We start from the raw sequence: 18,423 nt of genomic DNA, 5'->3' as shown, positions 1-18,423 counted from the left end.
TGAACGATCAGGGGGGACATTGGGGGGCCTAATAGCCCACAGCCGCAACGCGATCACGAGGCGGGAAAAAGCGCGGGAAGGGGGGAATATAACAAGTGATGCAATTGTACCAAGCCAGTCCTGGCTTTGCTTGTGACTACTACGTTACGCATGAGTAAACCTTCTTTGTGAACCACACGTGTCACGAGAGTTTCTCTGTCGAACGGGGCAAATCTCACAGGGAGAACATGACATCGGGCAAGTGAAAAGGCCCTTCGGTAGTTCACTACCTCTAGCTGCCTGAGATATCTGGCAGCAGCTACAGTATATCTAGTGGATTCTGGGGCCATAAACGATGGAACTTTTTCTAGATCAGCTTGCCTCTTCATGTCTTCCACCCTTCGTCTCAGGTTCAGTTTTGCCTTGTCAAAGCCCAGCTGAAGTAACAAAGGCGGGGTGACACCTAGCCTTGCAAGATTACACTCGACAGCCTTGGTCCATGAAGAAACAAATTTATCTTGGAGAATTAATGGAGCAAGGCCTTGAGGGAAAAGGTTAAGTTTTAGCCATAGATTTAAAGATGACAGATTCTTGATTCAACCTTTAAAAGGCCAGTCTCCAGGCGCAAGCAGGCATTTGACACACAGCGAGGCAACTGTAGGATTGCTCTTAAAATTTGGACTGGACTCTCTCCAGGGGTAAGGAGGCGGATGAGGGTCCAAGGTGTGTCCCATACAACATCTGGGCAAGCGATTTCGCCTGGAAAAGTTTAATTGCGGCGGGGGCATAATGTCCTCCTTTTAAACGTAAGAGTTTGAGGATAGCGTTGAGGATAGACCTTGTAAAAACTTCCTAGAGAAGTTTTGTTTAGCTGTGTAGTAAGTATGCCCTCCTTACAACAACACTCCCCAGTTATGGGGTTTGGGGATAAGAAGGGAAGAGAGAATATTCAAACCAGTACGGAGAGCAACCTATTCCACAAAGACCTGGAAATAGCAGCTTCCCCCAATTTGTTCCAAAAATAGTCAGAGGATGGCATTGCTTGTACTTTTTGCTTGGCTGTCAAGCCTGTTTCATAAATTCAGTCCTATTATTGGACTGAGTAACCAATTAAGACAATCAGGTCTTCTAGTGCAGACGTGCATCTAGCAATTCCCAGAAAGGAAATACAGAACTATCTAAATCTGGGAGAACACTGGTTCCAGTTTGCATTGTGAGCCATTCACCAAGTCCTGTAAAATTACAACAGAATATATTCTGCAGGTATAATCTGTGTATTAATGATTAACCAAAGACCTGAATTGTAGAGCAATTCAGGAATGTCTATAGCTTATCAGATTCTTAACTTCTAATTTTTTGTGTGAACCAAAGAACTGCTGTGACATTCAAAAAACTAGAACAATCTTCAACAGTGCAATACATCTTTGAAGTATCGCATGACTTTAAGCAATGTGTTATTATTCAATGCTAGTCACAGTAATAAGTCACATGTTTTCCATTTAATAGATTTTATTAATATGATTGCAGATATCCAAAATATTTTCCCCATTTAAAAATGCTCAAGAGCCAATCCCAGCTCAAGTTATAACAAGGAAAACAACCTCACTTTTTAATATAACCAAAATAAGTTACATTTGCTTTTAGAATAGCTTCATTTGCAATTCCTCTGGCAAGATTTTTATAAGCATTTAAGCTCGAATTGGAAGAATTTTTGATTTCTTTGAAAGTCCACTTCATCTTCAAACTCTTCAGTCAACTTACTTAACTTTCTGTTTCTTCCTTGCTTGAAATTGTTCTGTTTTATTCTTGACAGATTTGACTAGCATTGACAATGAAGGATCTAGAGATTTTTCGGCAACAGGTTTCTTCTCTGCCATAATGTCCTGTTCTCCCTTTGCCTCAGTTGACCCCTGCTGCCTTCGGCGAGCTTTCTCCTCCAAAATCTTTTGCACTGCTTTTGTTTTCTTAAAGTTTGGATCAGAAGGATCCAAATTAAACAAATGGGAAGTATACATGGCTTGAAATCTGGCATCAGCAACATTTACCTGGGAACAGCAATAATGGAAATTTTACTTGCCAAAGGAAAAATAAGGAGAAAATTGTAACCATATCATGTGAGATAGATGTTGCTTAAGAGGACATACAACGGCCTTCAAACTGAGAGCAGTTCTCAGGCATGTTAAATACACAGACTGAAAATCTGCAGAGAGATCATATATCTTACAATATGCTAAATATGTTGGAGCATGTCTTACCCTACATGCAAATACCATCCATATAGGAAAAAAAGGCACCCACTGTTATCTACAAAATGCAATTAACATATGGATTTTACCAAATGTTACTTGTCTAGGCTGCATTTTGTACATAATGCTTCACATTTTTTTTTAAACACAGACAAATTACAGTATAGACCAGGAATCAAATCATTATAGACCAGCAAAATACAGGTCTGTCCGGAAGAATCTTGCAATTTGCAATTTGTCTCCCCTTTGCCCTGAGAATCATATTGCTCTTACAAAGCATTATGCCCTCTTTTTACCTTCTTACTGTTTCTTCTGGGTTTTCTTACACAAGAACAACAGAGAAACCAAGCCCATGTTGCTCTCCTGGGAACACACGAAGAGCAGCTTTTTCAATCAATCTGTATTCCCCTATTTCATAGACCAAGAGTTGATCAAAAATGGTCTAAGAAAAGGCAGGGAAGCCATGTTCTATAAACTCTAGGATTCAGTCCATATATCACCTGTATTCCTCTTTTTTCCCAGATACCAGCAGAACTATTCACTACCGTATCAAGCAGCAAACCTTCCTCAAATACTAGTATACGTCGTATGCCAAAAAAATGATGTATGCTTCAATTTCTCTCATCTTTTTTTTATAAAGACCCAGGTGACATGCATAAGCCAACGGATCTATTTTCCATGCCATATTGTTGGAAACTACTTATGTGAGACAACCTTAAACGGGTGATGAAAATATTTTTCAAAAATACATTTTCAGGTAGAAAATGCAAGGCAACTCTTTCTTAAATGAATAAGATTGGTACTATGGAAACCAAGAGACAGTAAGTTCTTTCAAAAATACATTTTCAGGTAGAAAATGCAAGGCAACTCTTTCTTAAATGAATAAGATTGGTACTATGGAAACCAGGAGACGGTAAGTTCTAGGCTTCCCTTAGGCATGAAAGCCGGCTGGGTGACTTTGGGCCAGTCATTCTCTCTCAGCCCAACTCACCTCATAGGCCTGTTGTTGTGGGGAAAATAGGAGGCGGGAGTATTAGGAGTGTTTGCTGCCTTGAGTTATATATAAAAAAGGTGGGATAAAAATATCATCATCATCATCATCATCACCATCGCCATCCTCTCTTTATCCCACTTATCTGTATTCTACAGCATGATATATATTCATCAAAAAACAAGGGCAAAAGAAGAGTGTTTTACCTTTCCTTCATATTATGCCAAACTAAGATTACAGGAGTAAAAGATTACTTGGGGTGTAAGTGGAATGTGGCAATTTATCAAAACAATAGGAATGATAATAGTAAAATATATTTTCATGTTTATGGTCATGTGGCTATTAGTCTACATTAATTCAAAATTATCCACATTTATTACATTTCAGAAAAGGGAAGCCCATAGTGTTACCTGGAAGTCATCCATCAGCAGTTCCTTCTTTTTCATTAGTAGCTTTTTTCTCTTTTTGCTCAGGTTCTGCTGTTCTACTATCTTGTCATAATTGAAGTGTCTCCTTTCATCCTCCTCCTCCATTAGCAGCAGAGCCATTTCAGCCTATTATAATCAGAACAGATTGGCTCTGTTTGTACCACACTTCAGATAATATGGATTCCAGATGTTTCTATCTCTCAGCTAAAGACTGAGCTGCTAATGCATGATGGGAACAACCATAATTGCTGATCTGTTTACAAAACATTTTTATTGGCAAGGATAAGAGCACTTTATTATAAAAGGAAAGAAAAAGCAATTAAGAGCATCACCCTCACTGCAATAAGACTAGATTAAGAATTCTAATCTCTTTGATTTATCTGTTACGCTTTTAACCCATCCTTTCTTTGAAAAGTTTAGCATGTCTTAAACTTCTAAGCAGAGTCTCAAATACTGACCACACGAAGAATCTAACAACATATTCTCATTGTATGCTCCAAGACTGCCTGAATTTTAATAGTTGGTGTCATATTCCCCAAATATATAGATTCAAACATATGGCGCAGCATGCAAGAGGACTGTGAGTACTTGCACACATTTGAACACAATATTTTAGTGTTATCAGTGGGATATAAGCTCCTACTCTGAAGAAGCCATTCCCAACCTGAATACTTGCCAGAGATGTGGAAGAATTCTTGGCAACAGTTATACTACTGGAATTTTAACAATTGAAACCATCTATTTTTCCATACTGTATTTTAGGCTAATTTCCTTCTATCAGTCAGTAAGCAAGGTCTTATTAATTTGTACGACTTTAACAGGAAAAACAAGTAGCTAATCTTTTTTTAGCAATTTGAAAATGGCATATATCTAGGCCCACATATCGACAAATCAAAACATTTGCACACAGTAGATCCAAATGTGCTTGTTAGATACATTTAAAATATTCCAAAGGCAGAATATTCCTATTTCAGATAATCACCTTTTTGAAGAATGAAAAATATACCCTACTTAAAAAAGAAAACAAAAATGCTGTAATCTAATTGGTGGACACAGAGAATCTAGCAAACCTTGGCTGGTCCTAAACAGCTAACCAAGGATTTATTATTGTTTCGATGTTAGGCCACCAGGAAACTCTAGGATTTCAAACTACACTGGGTTCTTGGAAAAAAAAAAAACACTCTGGAAAAAGACAATTGCAAACCACTTCCATAGTGCTGCAAGAAAATGATACGGATTTTTTCCTCAAATCACCAGGAGTCAAGCTCAACTCAGACTTCACCATTACCTTAACATGACAGTCAACATCTGGAAACAGCTAAAACATGATCACAAATAACAGACATTTTGAAGCTGCTGTATATTGTTCCAAACATGTGCAACATCATGACATTATGTGGAAATATTTTTCCATTGCCTTTCACACGGATGCTGGTGATGTTTAAATTGATTCAGACTATATGGCAAATCCTTGAAACATGTTGCAAGTATTGACATTTCGGAAATGAGAAGGAAGGAAGCTGAGTTTCTGAAAAAAGCCGTCCTATTATTTATTGTCAACAAGCCTTGTTATACTGGCTAATACAAGAGGATCATTGCACAAAGTGAGATCCGTTCTTCCAATGAGACTTCAATCTTGTTTCTTTTTTAAGGAGTAAGGAATAAATTCTCTTTTAGTATTAGGATTCCGCAGCCACTAATTTCCATTAATAGTCATTTTAATTAGGGATCATTTTTGTTTCATACAACGTAAGCTGCTTTTTGTTTCACCAACTGTAAAGCACAGTGGGTAAGTGATATTAACACATATTACTCTTCTGAAGATGATGTGCAGCACATCATTCATCTTATCAACACAAAGCCAAGTAATCACATGCATAAATTAATAAATACACAGATAAAGTAGTGTGAATTGTAATGTGTACTAGTAGTTTACACACTGATTTTTCTCAAAGAACTTTTGCAGTAAAAACAGAGTTCAGTTTTAAAAAACAGGGCTTTGGGTTGGCATCTGCCTCCTCTCCCCTATTGTTTAGACATGGATCAGGACAGCAGGAAAGAGAGAAGAATCTCCGTTTCTCTCTTAAGAGATTTCAAGCAGCTCCTCTCCCCAACCATTCCTTTTCATTTGATCCTTCCTCTGCTGATGGACCAATGGGATCAAATGGCAATGGTGAAAATGAAAACACGTCATGGTTGGACACTGGGATACTTTAGGCTCGCTTGCTCAGCTTTCCCCATCTCTGGCATTCTCCAGAAGTGAGGCTTCAGCAGGGAACAGCTAATCCTTTAGGACTGCTAAAGCCAACATCTGTACCAACCTTGTCACTGTCTGGATGGGAAACACCCACATGAGACACTCTGAGATTTCTGAATTTGAGACAAAGATATAAGTGCCATTTTTAAAAAAGAAACAATTTGGTTAATTCCTGAAAGTGATCATGTGTGTCAAAGAGTATGGATGGCCTCACTGCTATTTTCAGCCTTGAGGATGTGATTGTTGGTCTTCACATTTGAGGCAAGGGCATCTTATGAACAAAATGCCAGTTCCGTCCATTCCAGATAGCACAAGTACTGTTAAAAGTACTCATTCCTATATATAACTTCAATATTTCTTCAAAGTGACTCCTACCTTTTGCTTTTCAGCATCACCTTCCTTTTCTTTAACAACTTCTCTTTTCTTTAATGTTTTATTCAAACCTGATAATAAGCAGAAATAAACCTAATTATTAAAACACGCATAAGTAATGGTCTCCAAAAACAATAGAAAACTTTCTGAAATGTCATCTTTAAAAACATAACAACATTTATCTGAGGAAAATATAAATCAAAACATCTTCATCTTCATGGAAAAAAAGTTTAGTCAGAGAATATTTTCCTCAAAGCAAAGGACTCCTGCTATAAAGGGAGGCCAAAAATATTTTAAATGAATAAAATTTATCAAAATAGCACATTTTTATTTCTGAGATTCTTCACGTACACAAATATAGATCTCACAAAGGTTCTACTGCTAAAAGAAAAGTATTTTGGAGAGAGAGAGACAGAGACAGAGAGAGAGACAGAAAGAGAGCGCACTAGGTATGCGCTAGACATACTCAAGAAAAAATCTCAAACCATGTTTCAGGAAGTACAATAGGCAAATATAACATCATGAGCAGTAAACATTATGTAAAAGCTGTTCTTTTTTCCTTTCTCTCTTGGCAAGCGCATAGGAAATCTCTGTAAGTAATTTGTTCAAGACGCTTGTTCTTGTATCAAAGCTATATGAAAAGTGTTTGAAATAAGCAAACCACAATACTCCAATATATAGAAGCTTGGTTTCCAAGGCTAAAAAATTATAAATTCATCATCTTGCAGTCTTTTTTTTGGTATGCTAGAAAGCCAAATGTATCAACTATGCAAAACAATCTGACTCCTTTCCTTCCTGTTTAGTTTCTGTAAGCTCTGATTTATAAGCCTACTTATTCTGAAATCATTGGTTGCCCATTGGCTTCCAGGCCCAATTCAAAGTACCATTTTTCACCTTTAAAGCCCTTTGTGGTACACATCATGAATACACTGCCATACATCAGGCAACACCTTCCAAAATCAGATCTGCCCCATCTAGTCTGGTCATTTGAAAAGGGTCTGTTGCAGGTACCTCTCTTTCACCAGGTTTGTTGGGTGTGGGCCAGAAGAGAGACATTCCTAGTGGTGGTCTGCATTTCATGGAACATTATCTCCCTGGAGATATGGACAGACCCTACTCTAAAGATGTTTCTAAAACCAGCCAAAGCAGTGTTATTCCAGTGGGCATTTCACCATTTAGAATAGTTTAACTGAATGGTACCTATAATGTATTAGATTTCTGTTGCTGATTTTACTACACGCACACACGCACACACACATATTTGGTGCCCTGTTCTCATTTTGCTGTATCCCACCCAGAGTCCATTCTGGGCTACAAATAAACAAACACAGGATCTACCGACATTGCTTACTAGGTAGGTTTCAATATTTAAAAACATAAAAACAGCACAATTTAGAGAGCTGCACAATTTCTCTAATGTATATATGTTGGCATTATTTTATATAGCAAGCAATTTCCTGGCAAGGCAAATTACTTTTGAAATCAGGATCCAGTTTGAAAGCAGCTTCCAGAAGATAAAATAGAAGGATACCATTCCCAAAGAGTAAAGAACCTTGCTGGCTACACCTTTTAAATTCTATTAAGAGTTTCATCAACACCGATTGGGCATCGTTTTGCAGTTAAGGGTTGAATTTGCTCTGTCACTGTACTATAAAGTATTTCTGGAATATGATCACATTTCACTTGAGATTTTTTTCTATCCTGATTTGTTATAACTTACTAATTAAGTTAAGGTGGGTCCCAGGAGACGCACCTTCTCTGCTATGGCACCCGCCTTATGGAATACCTTTCTTCCGGAGATTAGATTAGCACCATCCCTTTTGTTATTCTGGAAGGCCCTCAAGACCTGATTATGTGATCAGGCCTGGGGCTCCCAGGGAACCGTAGACCTGCTTAGATGGCTCCACTGCTGAGGGGGCAATTTTTATTCTCCCTCCCCTGTGGTTTGTATCTTGGTTTTTATGATATTTATTAATGTGTTTTTTATATTTTTCATTTTGTCTTTATATTTGTTTTTATTTGATTGTTGTATGCCGCCCAGACTCGCTTTGGGTGAGATGGGTGGCTATATAAATTTGCCCAATCAATCAATCAATCAATCAATCAATCAATCAATCAATCAATCTGCCCACTCCACCCCAGCAATTTCATATCAATGGCAACAGTAGCAATACACAAAACTAGAAAAGTCTGCTATTTCAGCTTCCATTGCAAAAATGGCCCATTTGTTTTTCTGTTCTCATTCCTGCTTTTACTTAGCAAAGAATGATTAAACAGACCTTTTTTACACATATAACAGATACAAAGTAGCTAAAAGAGCACTGAGTGACTGTTTTCGTCAGAGCTTCTTGGATCAAGTATGTGACATGGACTGTATCATCTTTCAGAATGCAGGACAGCAAAACTGACATCTAACCTGCTTTCCCAAGTTCCTCAGCAAAATATAGGTCATTCAAATCAACATCAGATGGGCATTCGTCTTCAGTCAGCATTTCCTTAACGGCGGCAGCCTGAAACAAAATACATTGCATTTTCACTATTAAATACTAGTAATACAATTAAATATACCAAGCATAAAGCTGTCTAAAACAAGTTTCAAGAAGTAATCCCAAGACACAAACCTGTCACACAGGAAGAAAATGATCTGAAACAATTGCTTTCACTGAAATTAACAAAACTAAGGACTAGAGGCATCAATATAGACTTCCTGAGAACCTCTTAAGAAGTGCTTTATAAGGAAATGCATGGTAAAAGTTGAATTGCTAGAGCAAAATGATGCAGAACTGCCCTATATGGCCTTCAGGAAGAGTGTGAAATCTTGGCTATGCCAGATAGCCTGGGGGCCTGATGGGGACACGCATTTTTGGAATTGGCTGGTAGGGTATTGATTCTGCCCCCCTCATCATCTTGAATTATATAGTCTTTTTATGTATATAGTCTTTTTATATAGTATTATTTTTTAGGCAATTTAATATGGATATTTATTTTTACTGTTCTTAATGTTTGATTTTAATTGTGAGCTCTCCAGAGTCACCCTCTGGAGGAGATGGGCAGCATATGAATTTAATAAATAAATAAAATAAATAATAAATAAAATATAGAAAACTGAACAGAATTCAATCACTTCTGAACCAAAGTGTTTATATATGATGCGATGCAAAAAAAAAAGTGAATACAGCCATTTCCTTTGGTGGAGAACGTGTAATACATTTTGTCCATTTTTATTAGACTGTTGGCAATTCAGTGGTTTTCAAGGATCAAGAGGTTCCATAGGCCAAATTTGTGTATTTAATTTCTCAATGTTCTTTGGGATTTTTTAATGTATTAAAAAAATTGGCTTCAAAGCCCAAGGATAATCCCAAAGTTCTGTAACATACCAAGACATTACGCAGGGACACTTCTGTTTTTATTATGTTTAAATTCTATATCTTCTTGAAGAACTGCCACCCCATTCAACATTTACAACAATTCAGTAAGACAGGTCTATGGTAGCTGAACACTGTGCAATTAACTTCATGTCTGAGTAAAATACAATCCTGGTCTAAGAGTCCATGGGTAAGGAATCTGATGCCTTGCAAACATCTTGGGGGTACAATTCATTAGAACTGGCCACACTGGAGTTCAAGATAATTGGTCTAAAACTTCTGAAGGGAATCACATTGCCTACCTCTATTAACTATTAAACTAGGTTTCACTTGGCTTCACGCAACAAAATAAGTTTTTCATCATACCATTTTGATGAACCAATGTGAAATCTGGGAAACAGACCAGCTTACAGGAGGCTTGCAGAGTTGGGGAACAACAGAACTTATGGCATGCTATGAATTCATCTAGAAATCAATCGAGAACAAGTACCTTGCTTAAAAGACTCTTGTTTATGAAGGACAAGAAATTATCATTGGATTGTTTAGTCCTTCTACATTTTGATGGCTTATAAACTCTCTAGTCAAGAATGGTAAGAGAATCTACAATATTAAAATTCATTCCCCATACTCTAGTGAATGGAAACTGTGGTAAACAAGAGACAGGGATATTTGTATGAATATTTTCTGTCTTACCATTTGTTCGTAACGTCACCACTCCTTCTCAGAGTTCCCAATTTTAGATTGGAAAGAAGAAGTTCTATCTTGGCGGGGAGAGGAAAACGTTTCCTAAAAACTAGGGACTGTATCAACTACAGGTGCCTTGAAGCAGTAGCTAGGATAGATGCTTAAAAGGATAGTTGGAAACACTGATTAAGCTTCAGATTATGCTTGAAAATCACAAAGTGATCATGTGGGAGAGTGTAATGACTATATCTCAAATTTGGATTAAAGAAACTCAGAACAATATTGAAATCAATATTTGACTTAATGTTTACTAAGTGGCTTCAAGCAAATCACTATTTCTTATTTTAGTGTAATTCTCGGGGGTGCTATGAAGATAAAATGACACAGACCCATCTACAAGGTCCAGAGCTTATCTGGAGGAAAAATAGGTTATTAATATGGAGAAGCCAATAAATAGCCCTTAAAAATGTGAAACAGTATGGCTGAATCTATAGGATGGAAGACTGGAGGTCTGAAACCTCTCTCCCAGAAGCCCTCGGCATCTTCAGAATCTGACCCCATTTCTTACCTTGTAGCAGCTTGGTAGTTCCTGCTGTCACTACCTATCTTCTAGGAAACACCTCACCTGGCATATGTGTGAGACATAGAGCTCTTACAACCTGTGCTGATTTTTCTGGCTATTAAAATGTAAAAATGGGGTGGGGGGAGGAGGGTGAATTTATAATGCCTTATAGCATAACGGTGTGTGACTAGGGATTTCACAGCCCTTCCCTCCCTCTTTTGGGACTCAGATCAATCTCACAAGAGATAAACAACATCAAACTTTAAAAAGAAAAGACATGGCACATGAAACCCCATTTACTTCCAGAAGAAATTTTCAAAAACACATGCAATGTTCTAGGCTGACCACATGATGGAACCTGTCTGCTACACAGCATGAGGTAGGAATAAAAGAGTGAGGTTACACAGAATTACCTACCTGTATAGAGAAACAAACATAAGAAATTATAAGGCTTAACTAATACCACATAGAAAAATAAAACATCAAAATTCTTATGCAATTTTCTGGCTAGACTTGTTTGTTTATTCCTTAGAGGTAGGTGAATTTCTGAAGCAAAAATTCTTCTCTTGCTTTCCTGGACTCTTTCAGCTTCTTGTAGATTCCAATCTTTAATCAGGGGCTCAGAAGAACAGAGTTAGTTTCCCCTTTTTTCCTGGCCCCACTACTCAGCTTTTACTTTTGATCTAAAAGGATTAAAACTTTTATTTCTTCAGCTGAAAGGGTGAGGTTGGGAGAAATCTGACTCTGTACATGGACAGAACATGCTCTTCTCTCTCATGAAGATGTAAATTCTATGTCTGAGATGTTGAATATGTACCCTGGGATGGAGTCTTGTGCATGCAGCTAGCTTCACAAAATAATAAAATATACAGCCCACTTTCTTTATTAAAGAGATTGTATAAATAACTCAAGATCATAATAATCATGAGCACAAATTCAAAAGCTGTATCTTCAAAGAGATGGTTATCTAATATTCTTATAAACATTCTTGATCAACTTTTCCAAGTGCACTCTGAAACTCAGTTTATAGTATATAACATTTTTTGGCTGGCACATTCTGAAGAAAGAAATCCATATGGAATTAACACATCCTCAGAGTAGAAGGTTAATCTTAAAATAAAGAGATATCTGGAACGTCTACTTTTGACTTCTCCATGAGAAAACCTAATGGTGGAGACTCTGACATCAGTTTGCTAGTAGAATCCCAAAATGTGTATTTCTTTGAAGATCTTTCCAGTGTTAAAAAGTAAAAAAATCAGCAGGCAAAATCTGTTCATTGCTTAAGATTTAAAAAAAAAGACATAATTTTTATCCAAGTCTTGGCAGCTCAAACAAGATGGCTTTTCAACAACAGTAATGAACATTCCCTTTAGGAATGGAGAACTTATCAAGGATACAGGATCAAAGGGGCTTTTTCTCGAGAGCTAATACATTTATTTTTCTTTTAATGATAACTTATCTTTCATTCACAAGGTTACCAAAGGCAAAGGAAAACACTGTTTTGACTTCTTGATGATCAATCATTTGCCTACTCTTACACTTTCTGTAAATGCAGTTTAAGCATCAAGAAAAGTGTGGGCTTTCAAATTAACTTTCAAGGAGATCAAAATTCCTTAGAAACATCAAGGGGTTGATTGAAGAAAGCATTCCATATCAACCAGCCTGACTACTAAAGTCATTTGGAGGCACTTCTCAAACATCCCACTGCCTGACAAGTGGCAACTGGGGAAACATAGCTCCTCACAGCAACACCCTGCTAATGGAATGTTCTTTTTAGAGAGGATCATCTCACACTCACATTGCTATCTTTTCAATTCCAGGCAAAGAACTTTCATTTCCAAGTTCTAAAACCTGCATCCCTTGGACTACTTTCAAATCTCTTATGCAAGAGATTAGTAAAATGTCTCTTTTCTGAAATTTGAGAGAGAGAAAGAGAAAGGTGAGAGTGTCACTGAAAGAACAAAAGAGGTGTCATAGCAAGAATGTGTGCCAGAGAAACAATGGTTATCTCTATCTACTTTGAACTGTGGTTTCAACCATTGCTTGCTTCAACACAGTCAAAAGAACATCCATGAAAGAATGTAGCCCTCACCAAATAAAACCCAGCTCTCGTTTAGAACAGTTTATATACCTAAACATTGGAGTTTTGGTCACTTTTATCAACTGAAGCTGTTATTATGTATTTCTTTTTTTATATAAAAATAGAATGCTGCAAATCATCCATGGTTTTCTTTTTTGTCTGAAGGTGAGACATATATATATTAGCAATAAATAAATGAAACTCCCTGAGGGATAGTTAGCATCAATAACCATGTGGTTCCCTTGCAGTGTGCAATCACTGGATTATATTAGGAATGTTCTGACAAATGGTCCCACCTCCCAATAAGCCTGGTTTGAAATGAGTCCCAGCATAAGGATCCTACATAAAAGGTTTGTGTGTGCTAGAATAAGTACAGGTTCTTCAGAGTCTGAGCCAGCTGGGACAGGGTTTTCGAAAGACAGAACCCTTTAAAACTACTTAATTAAAGCCATAAATTACCTTTTGCTTTTTCTTCATTTTCCTTTTCTCTTTCTTCTTTTCTAGAAATTGCTCCCAGGGAGTCAGTTTATCCTTGCCTTCTAGCTTGTTTCTTACCATCTCTTCAGCACTTTCTTTCAGACCTGCAGCCAATGAGAAAACACATGCAGAAGCTCTTTAAACCAAACCAGGATTTTAAAATTGGAATGGGGTAGTATATTGCACCAGTGTGAAGCCATGGCTCCAGTAACAGATGAGAAAACATCCATTTGGCCTTGTTCTGAGGGATCTGACTGGCACTTGCTAAGTTGGACTCAAAGAACCCAGCTCTTATCCAGCAAGCCAGAGAAATTAGTGGACAGTACTTCCTGGTCCTTTTCAGCCATTCCCTGTAATATTATATTGGATTCCATACTATTTACCTGTCCATCCAAATCTGTGTTTGAAGACTTTAGGAAAGATTGGGGTTTCCCATATGTAAATAGGAATCAGTGTACACAGTCACCCTCTTTCTAGTCTTGTTATCTATATATTGTTGGCAACAATGGCATGAAAACAGGCCAGCAGATGTATTTAAAGAAGAACCGAAGCAAAGAAAATGCAGCCTTGTCATGTTTGAGATAATGGCATTCAGTCTTCTCTTGTATCCCATTAAAGGTTTTGATGTACTTCTTTATCTTGCAGCTGAATTCAGCAGGAATTCAGGTGAACCCATGGGAAAAAAGAGCATCAGGAGGAAATGCTGCATTTTTTTCTTCCTCCTGGTTCAAAATCTAGAAAATTTCATTCATAGAGTTTCTATCAAGGTCAGATCTAGTGGCTTGTACTTGGGACTACCCTGAAAAACTACTAGAAAGTTTTAGATAGTTCAGAAGATGGTAATCTCCTTTCTGACTGATTTGCCAGAAAATGAGTGTTTCACCATCTACCTTAAACCCTTCAAATTTCTAGGCATAATTTAAAGAACTGATCATGAAAATAAGGCTTAACTGGTCACAGGAATAACCACTTCTGTTTTATTCATCATTCCAGGTTTATTATTTATTAGTTAATCTTGTTTTAGGTGATATGTATTTTTACTTCATAGTTGGTAATATTTTAGATTTATACTTGCACAGTTAATTAACATACTATTATAGTAGCATGTGTTACACTTTTATTATAAAGATCCCTTACTATGTTAGTATTTTATCTCACCCATTTGATTTTACTTTGGTGTGTTATATTTCTAAATTTTGCTGGTCAGTGAGTGAATAAACAATATTGTACTAAGGAACTGAGTTTATTATTAACAGAGTAATATATATTATAAAATACTACAGTCAACATCCCCAGAAGCTACAAAACAAACCTGAAATGAATTAGAACTAGCTGATGAAATATCAGAATAGGGAAGACCAAGATTTTGTTTCACATGCATGGGTGTGTACGGATTTTTTTTTTTTTAAACCATAATGCCTACTCCTTTGAAATCAGGACATATCCATATTATGACTTATTTATTATACCTTTGGTTATACCTTTTCAACTACTTTGGGTACAGAAGGGCATCTGAGAAGTTAGAAAAAGACAGCTTCTCATATAAGAGGAAATTCAAGATTCAAAGCTTGAATAAGAGCTCGAATGTCAAAAAAATGGCAAGAAACCAGTTTCAACAAATCACTGTAAAATGGCTAAATAAAAGTATGAAATAGTCTAATTATCTTTTTCATTCATTTGTTTGAATTGGAAAGCTGTCTTTTATAGGAATTGTTATGTGACCTCTTTCTTCTCCCAATATATTCCAGTACAGTGATTTATTTCGTATAAATCATTGCTTACCTCAGTATCTGAACTAAGAAAGTATAACTTGCAATTGGGATCCAAACCAGGATAGCTAATAAGTCTGGCTTGACAATGGAAGTGCAACAGCAAATATATGGATGCACAAACAACTGTGGCTTTCATTTCTCAGATTTAGTTTAAGAACAAGTATGATTGTTTAAAACTTTAATGAGACTCTGCAAAAATCTTCTCTGCTGCAGCTGTGTTCTGAAAAAAATAAGCTGTTCTTTAAAGTTAACCTGAACAGGCAAAAGGAGGAAGGTCCTATGCTTCTGTCCTAGTGGTTTTTCCATCCCAGGAATAGGATTCTATAATACCATGTGTTTGTAACATGACACAGTACAGTGGTACCTCGGGATACGAACTTAATCAGTTCCGTGACTCTGGGCGTATCCCGAGTTGGTCGTAACCCGACGCAAATTTCCCCATAGGGTTCAATGTAAATCCGGTTAATCCGTTCCGCCCTCCGAATTTGGTCGCACCCCGAAGCAAATTTTCCCACAAGGTTCAATGTAATTACCGTTAATCTGTTCCGGCTCCTGCGGACCACGCGTCAGGGGCGGGAAAACGGCCGGGCACCATGCGGCGGGAAAACGGCTGGGCGCCACGCGGTGGAGCAGGAAAACGGCCGGGCGCCGCGCAGCGGAGCAGGAAAATGGCCGGGCGCCGCGCGGCGGGAAAATGGCCGCGGACCACATCAGGGGCAGAAAAATGGCTGCAGACCACGTGTCAGGGGGGGAAAAATGGCCGCGGACCACGTGTCAGGGCGGAAAAATGACCGTACCCCGAGGCGGAGTTCGCACATCAAGGTAAATTTTTGCGGCCGGAGCTGGTCGTAACCCGAAAAGTTCGTTAGTAGAGGCGTTCGTATCCCGAGGTACCACTGTATTACAATTTATGGTAGCAGCTAAAACAATATTGGACAAGCACTTTTTTTCTCCTTTCCGGCATGCAGGAATGCAATCAGCCTGTCCTAACCTATCTGCTCTTCGTAATGAAAGCAACAATAGTTATGGCTAGCAAATTAAGAGATTACTGAGATTAACTACCAAAACAAATTGACTTTTTACATATTATGTTGATGGCGGCCTTAAAGTATTATTTTAAAAAGGCAACGTTAGGTGTTGAAGCATATTTTTCCATAGCAGGAGTCCTAAAAACCTGAAGAAGTTTTCCAGAAAATGAAATCAACTGCTCCATTTGGAAGAGGATGACTTGGATGTAACATGCCCTTTTCTGAAGCAGAAAGGGACTGAACTTCTGCCATAGATTAGATTGTCTTACAAGTCATTTGCCAAACAAACCTCCCAAATTGTCTAGGCAACCACAATGTGCAAAGCCAAGAACTGTTTAGAAGAAACAGAGCAAATGGTGAGAAGCTGTAGGATACGCTGTCTTCCTACGTGTTCATTTGTTATTTTTGAACAACAAACTTTATTACAGATCTATCACAAAATTAAAGCATTGTAGATAATGAACTGAAGAGGTTTTCCCCCCAGATGTCTATAGAATTTTGTTACTTAAAAAAAAAAAAGATTGAAACGTTTCCACCAACAGAGAGGGGCACACCTTCAGCACATTTTAATCATTTATCAGCTTCCACTTAAGCAGCAGTACTTCACTGCAAGATGGAACACAGATCTTTTCCTAAAATAAAAAGACAGGCATGGGGTACAGAGCAGAAGAAATGAAAATACATTGAGAAAAAACAAGCACCATTAGTTTTTTTCTTTCTCCATAAGGACTCCCACTCCAACAAATGAAAAAGCAATTCTCCACAGACCTTGTAATCAGATGTTGCTACTTGACATGGAGACAATCCTCAGAAAGACAACTAAAGCACTATATTTGTGAGTATAACCATTCTACAGCTGACAAACTCTTATAAAACAAGCTGGGAGTAGTAATGCACCTGTTCTCCATAACTTTTCTGGTGGCAGAAAGACTCTGCTAGCACTAAAAAATCAGCAACGCTTTCAAACTATCTCTGTGCCACTTACAGACAAGTAGAACCAAGCTCGTAGCTGACAAATTCACCTTACAACCAAGAAAAACAAACAAAAACTATAGATGTAATGCAATAGGAAAGAAACCTTATGTTTGCTCATATTATCTCTCCATAAACAAATATTTAAGTACTTTTCAGTAGAATAATTTGAATTAATATTAACTAATCATTAGTTTAATTGCTGCAATCAGTATATATTTTAATGATGGAATTTAAGCTATTCAGCCTTTTTTAAGTGGGGAGAAGAGATCAGAAATGGACAACCAATACTATAAAAAAGAAAGAGCCACCTACCAGGAACCCATTTAATTTCCATTTCCATATCAGTTTCTCGGTGCTTCCTTTCTTTTTCCTGAATACTCTGAAGAAGCTCTCTGTATTTCATTATCTGGTCTTCATCATCTTTCGAATGTTCTTTAGGTTTACTGCCATCCACTACATGTGTTTCATCATCACCTTTAAATAAAAGTGAAGAGAGAATCTTTCTAAAAATATTTATATAAAAATTGAAATTAAGCCATATGGGGGGAGGGGGGCGGGATCAGGCAAAGAACAGGAGACTTCTCCAAACAAACCTGCAGAACATGCTGGGGATGGAATCATGAGTTTTCTCTCTCCACAGCTTATATCTTACAACTAAGCACTGCACCCTGATTTTCATGTTAAATAAATAAAGTTTGTTCCGAATACTATCTAGAGTCACTTTTCATGAACTCCACTTGATGGGAAGCTCAGTGACTTAATTTATACATTCAATTAAAAAACTCCGGGTAAATCAGGACAAGATAGACTGATGATTTTCTTATATGCAATACCTTCAATAAATATACTGAAGAAAATAAGTACAGATTGCTGTTTCCATCTGATTACACTTTTCACTTTGCTCTTCAAACAACTGAAATTCATTCTTTTTCTTCTGCTGTTTTTGCTTAGTCCCCAATAAATATACTGGTTAGAAGGCCCAAAAACCCAGAACCACTCAGTCTTGCCAGGGTTCAGCTGAAGTCTGTTGTTCTCCATCCAGACCTCTACAGCCTCCAGGCACCGGGACAAGACATCCTCTACATCACTTAGTTTGCCAGGGGCAGATATACAACTGAGTATCATCACCATACTGTTGATACCGCACCCAGTGGTGACAAATGATTTCACCCAGCAGCTTCAAGTAGATGTTAACTAGGAGTGGAGG

At 37.6% G+C, this 18,423-nt stretch overlaps 1 protein-coding gene across 1 annotated transcript in view; it reads right to left on the bottom strand.

The window, feature by feature from the left end:
- Positions 1–224: 224 nt before the first annotated feature.
- Positions 225–18,423, bottom strand: part of ESF1 (ESF1 nucleolar pre-rRNA processing protein) — a 39,524-nt gene continuing 21,325 nt past the window's right edge. Inside the window, exons 9-14 of the mRNA XM_025163902.2 lie at positions 17,529–17,690; positions 13,424–13,545; positions 8,690–8,783; positions 6,277–6,344; positions 3,627–3,770; positions 225–2,024 (exon numbers count right to left, since the gene is read on the bottom strand). Coding sequence (XP_025019670.2) covers positions 1,737–2,024; positions 3,627–3,770; positions 6,277–6,344; positions 8,690–8,783; positions 13,424–13,545; positions 17,529–17,690 — 878 coding nt within the window. The 3' untranslated portion in view covers positions 225–1,736. The remainder of the gene's footprint in view (positions 2,025–3,626; positions 3,771–6,276; positions 6,345–8,689; positions 8,784–13,423; positions 13,546–17,528; positions 17,691–18,423) is intronic.

The sequence above is a fragment of the Python bivittatus genome, unplaced genomic scaffold (genome assembly GCF_059951505.1).
Source record: "Python bivittatus isolate LINGU-HERP-01145 unplaced genomic scaffold, Pbiv_v1 ctg000020_np1212, whole genome shotgun sequence".
NCBI lineage: Eukaryota > Metazoa > Chordata > Lepidosauria > Squamata > Pythonidae > Python > Python bivittatus.
This window is presented reverse-complemented; position numbering and strand designations above follow the sequence as displayed.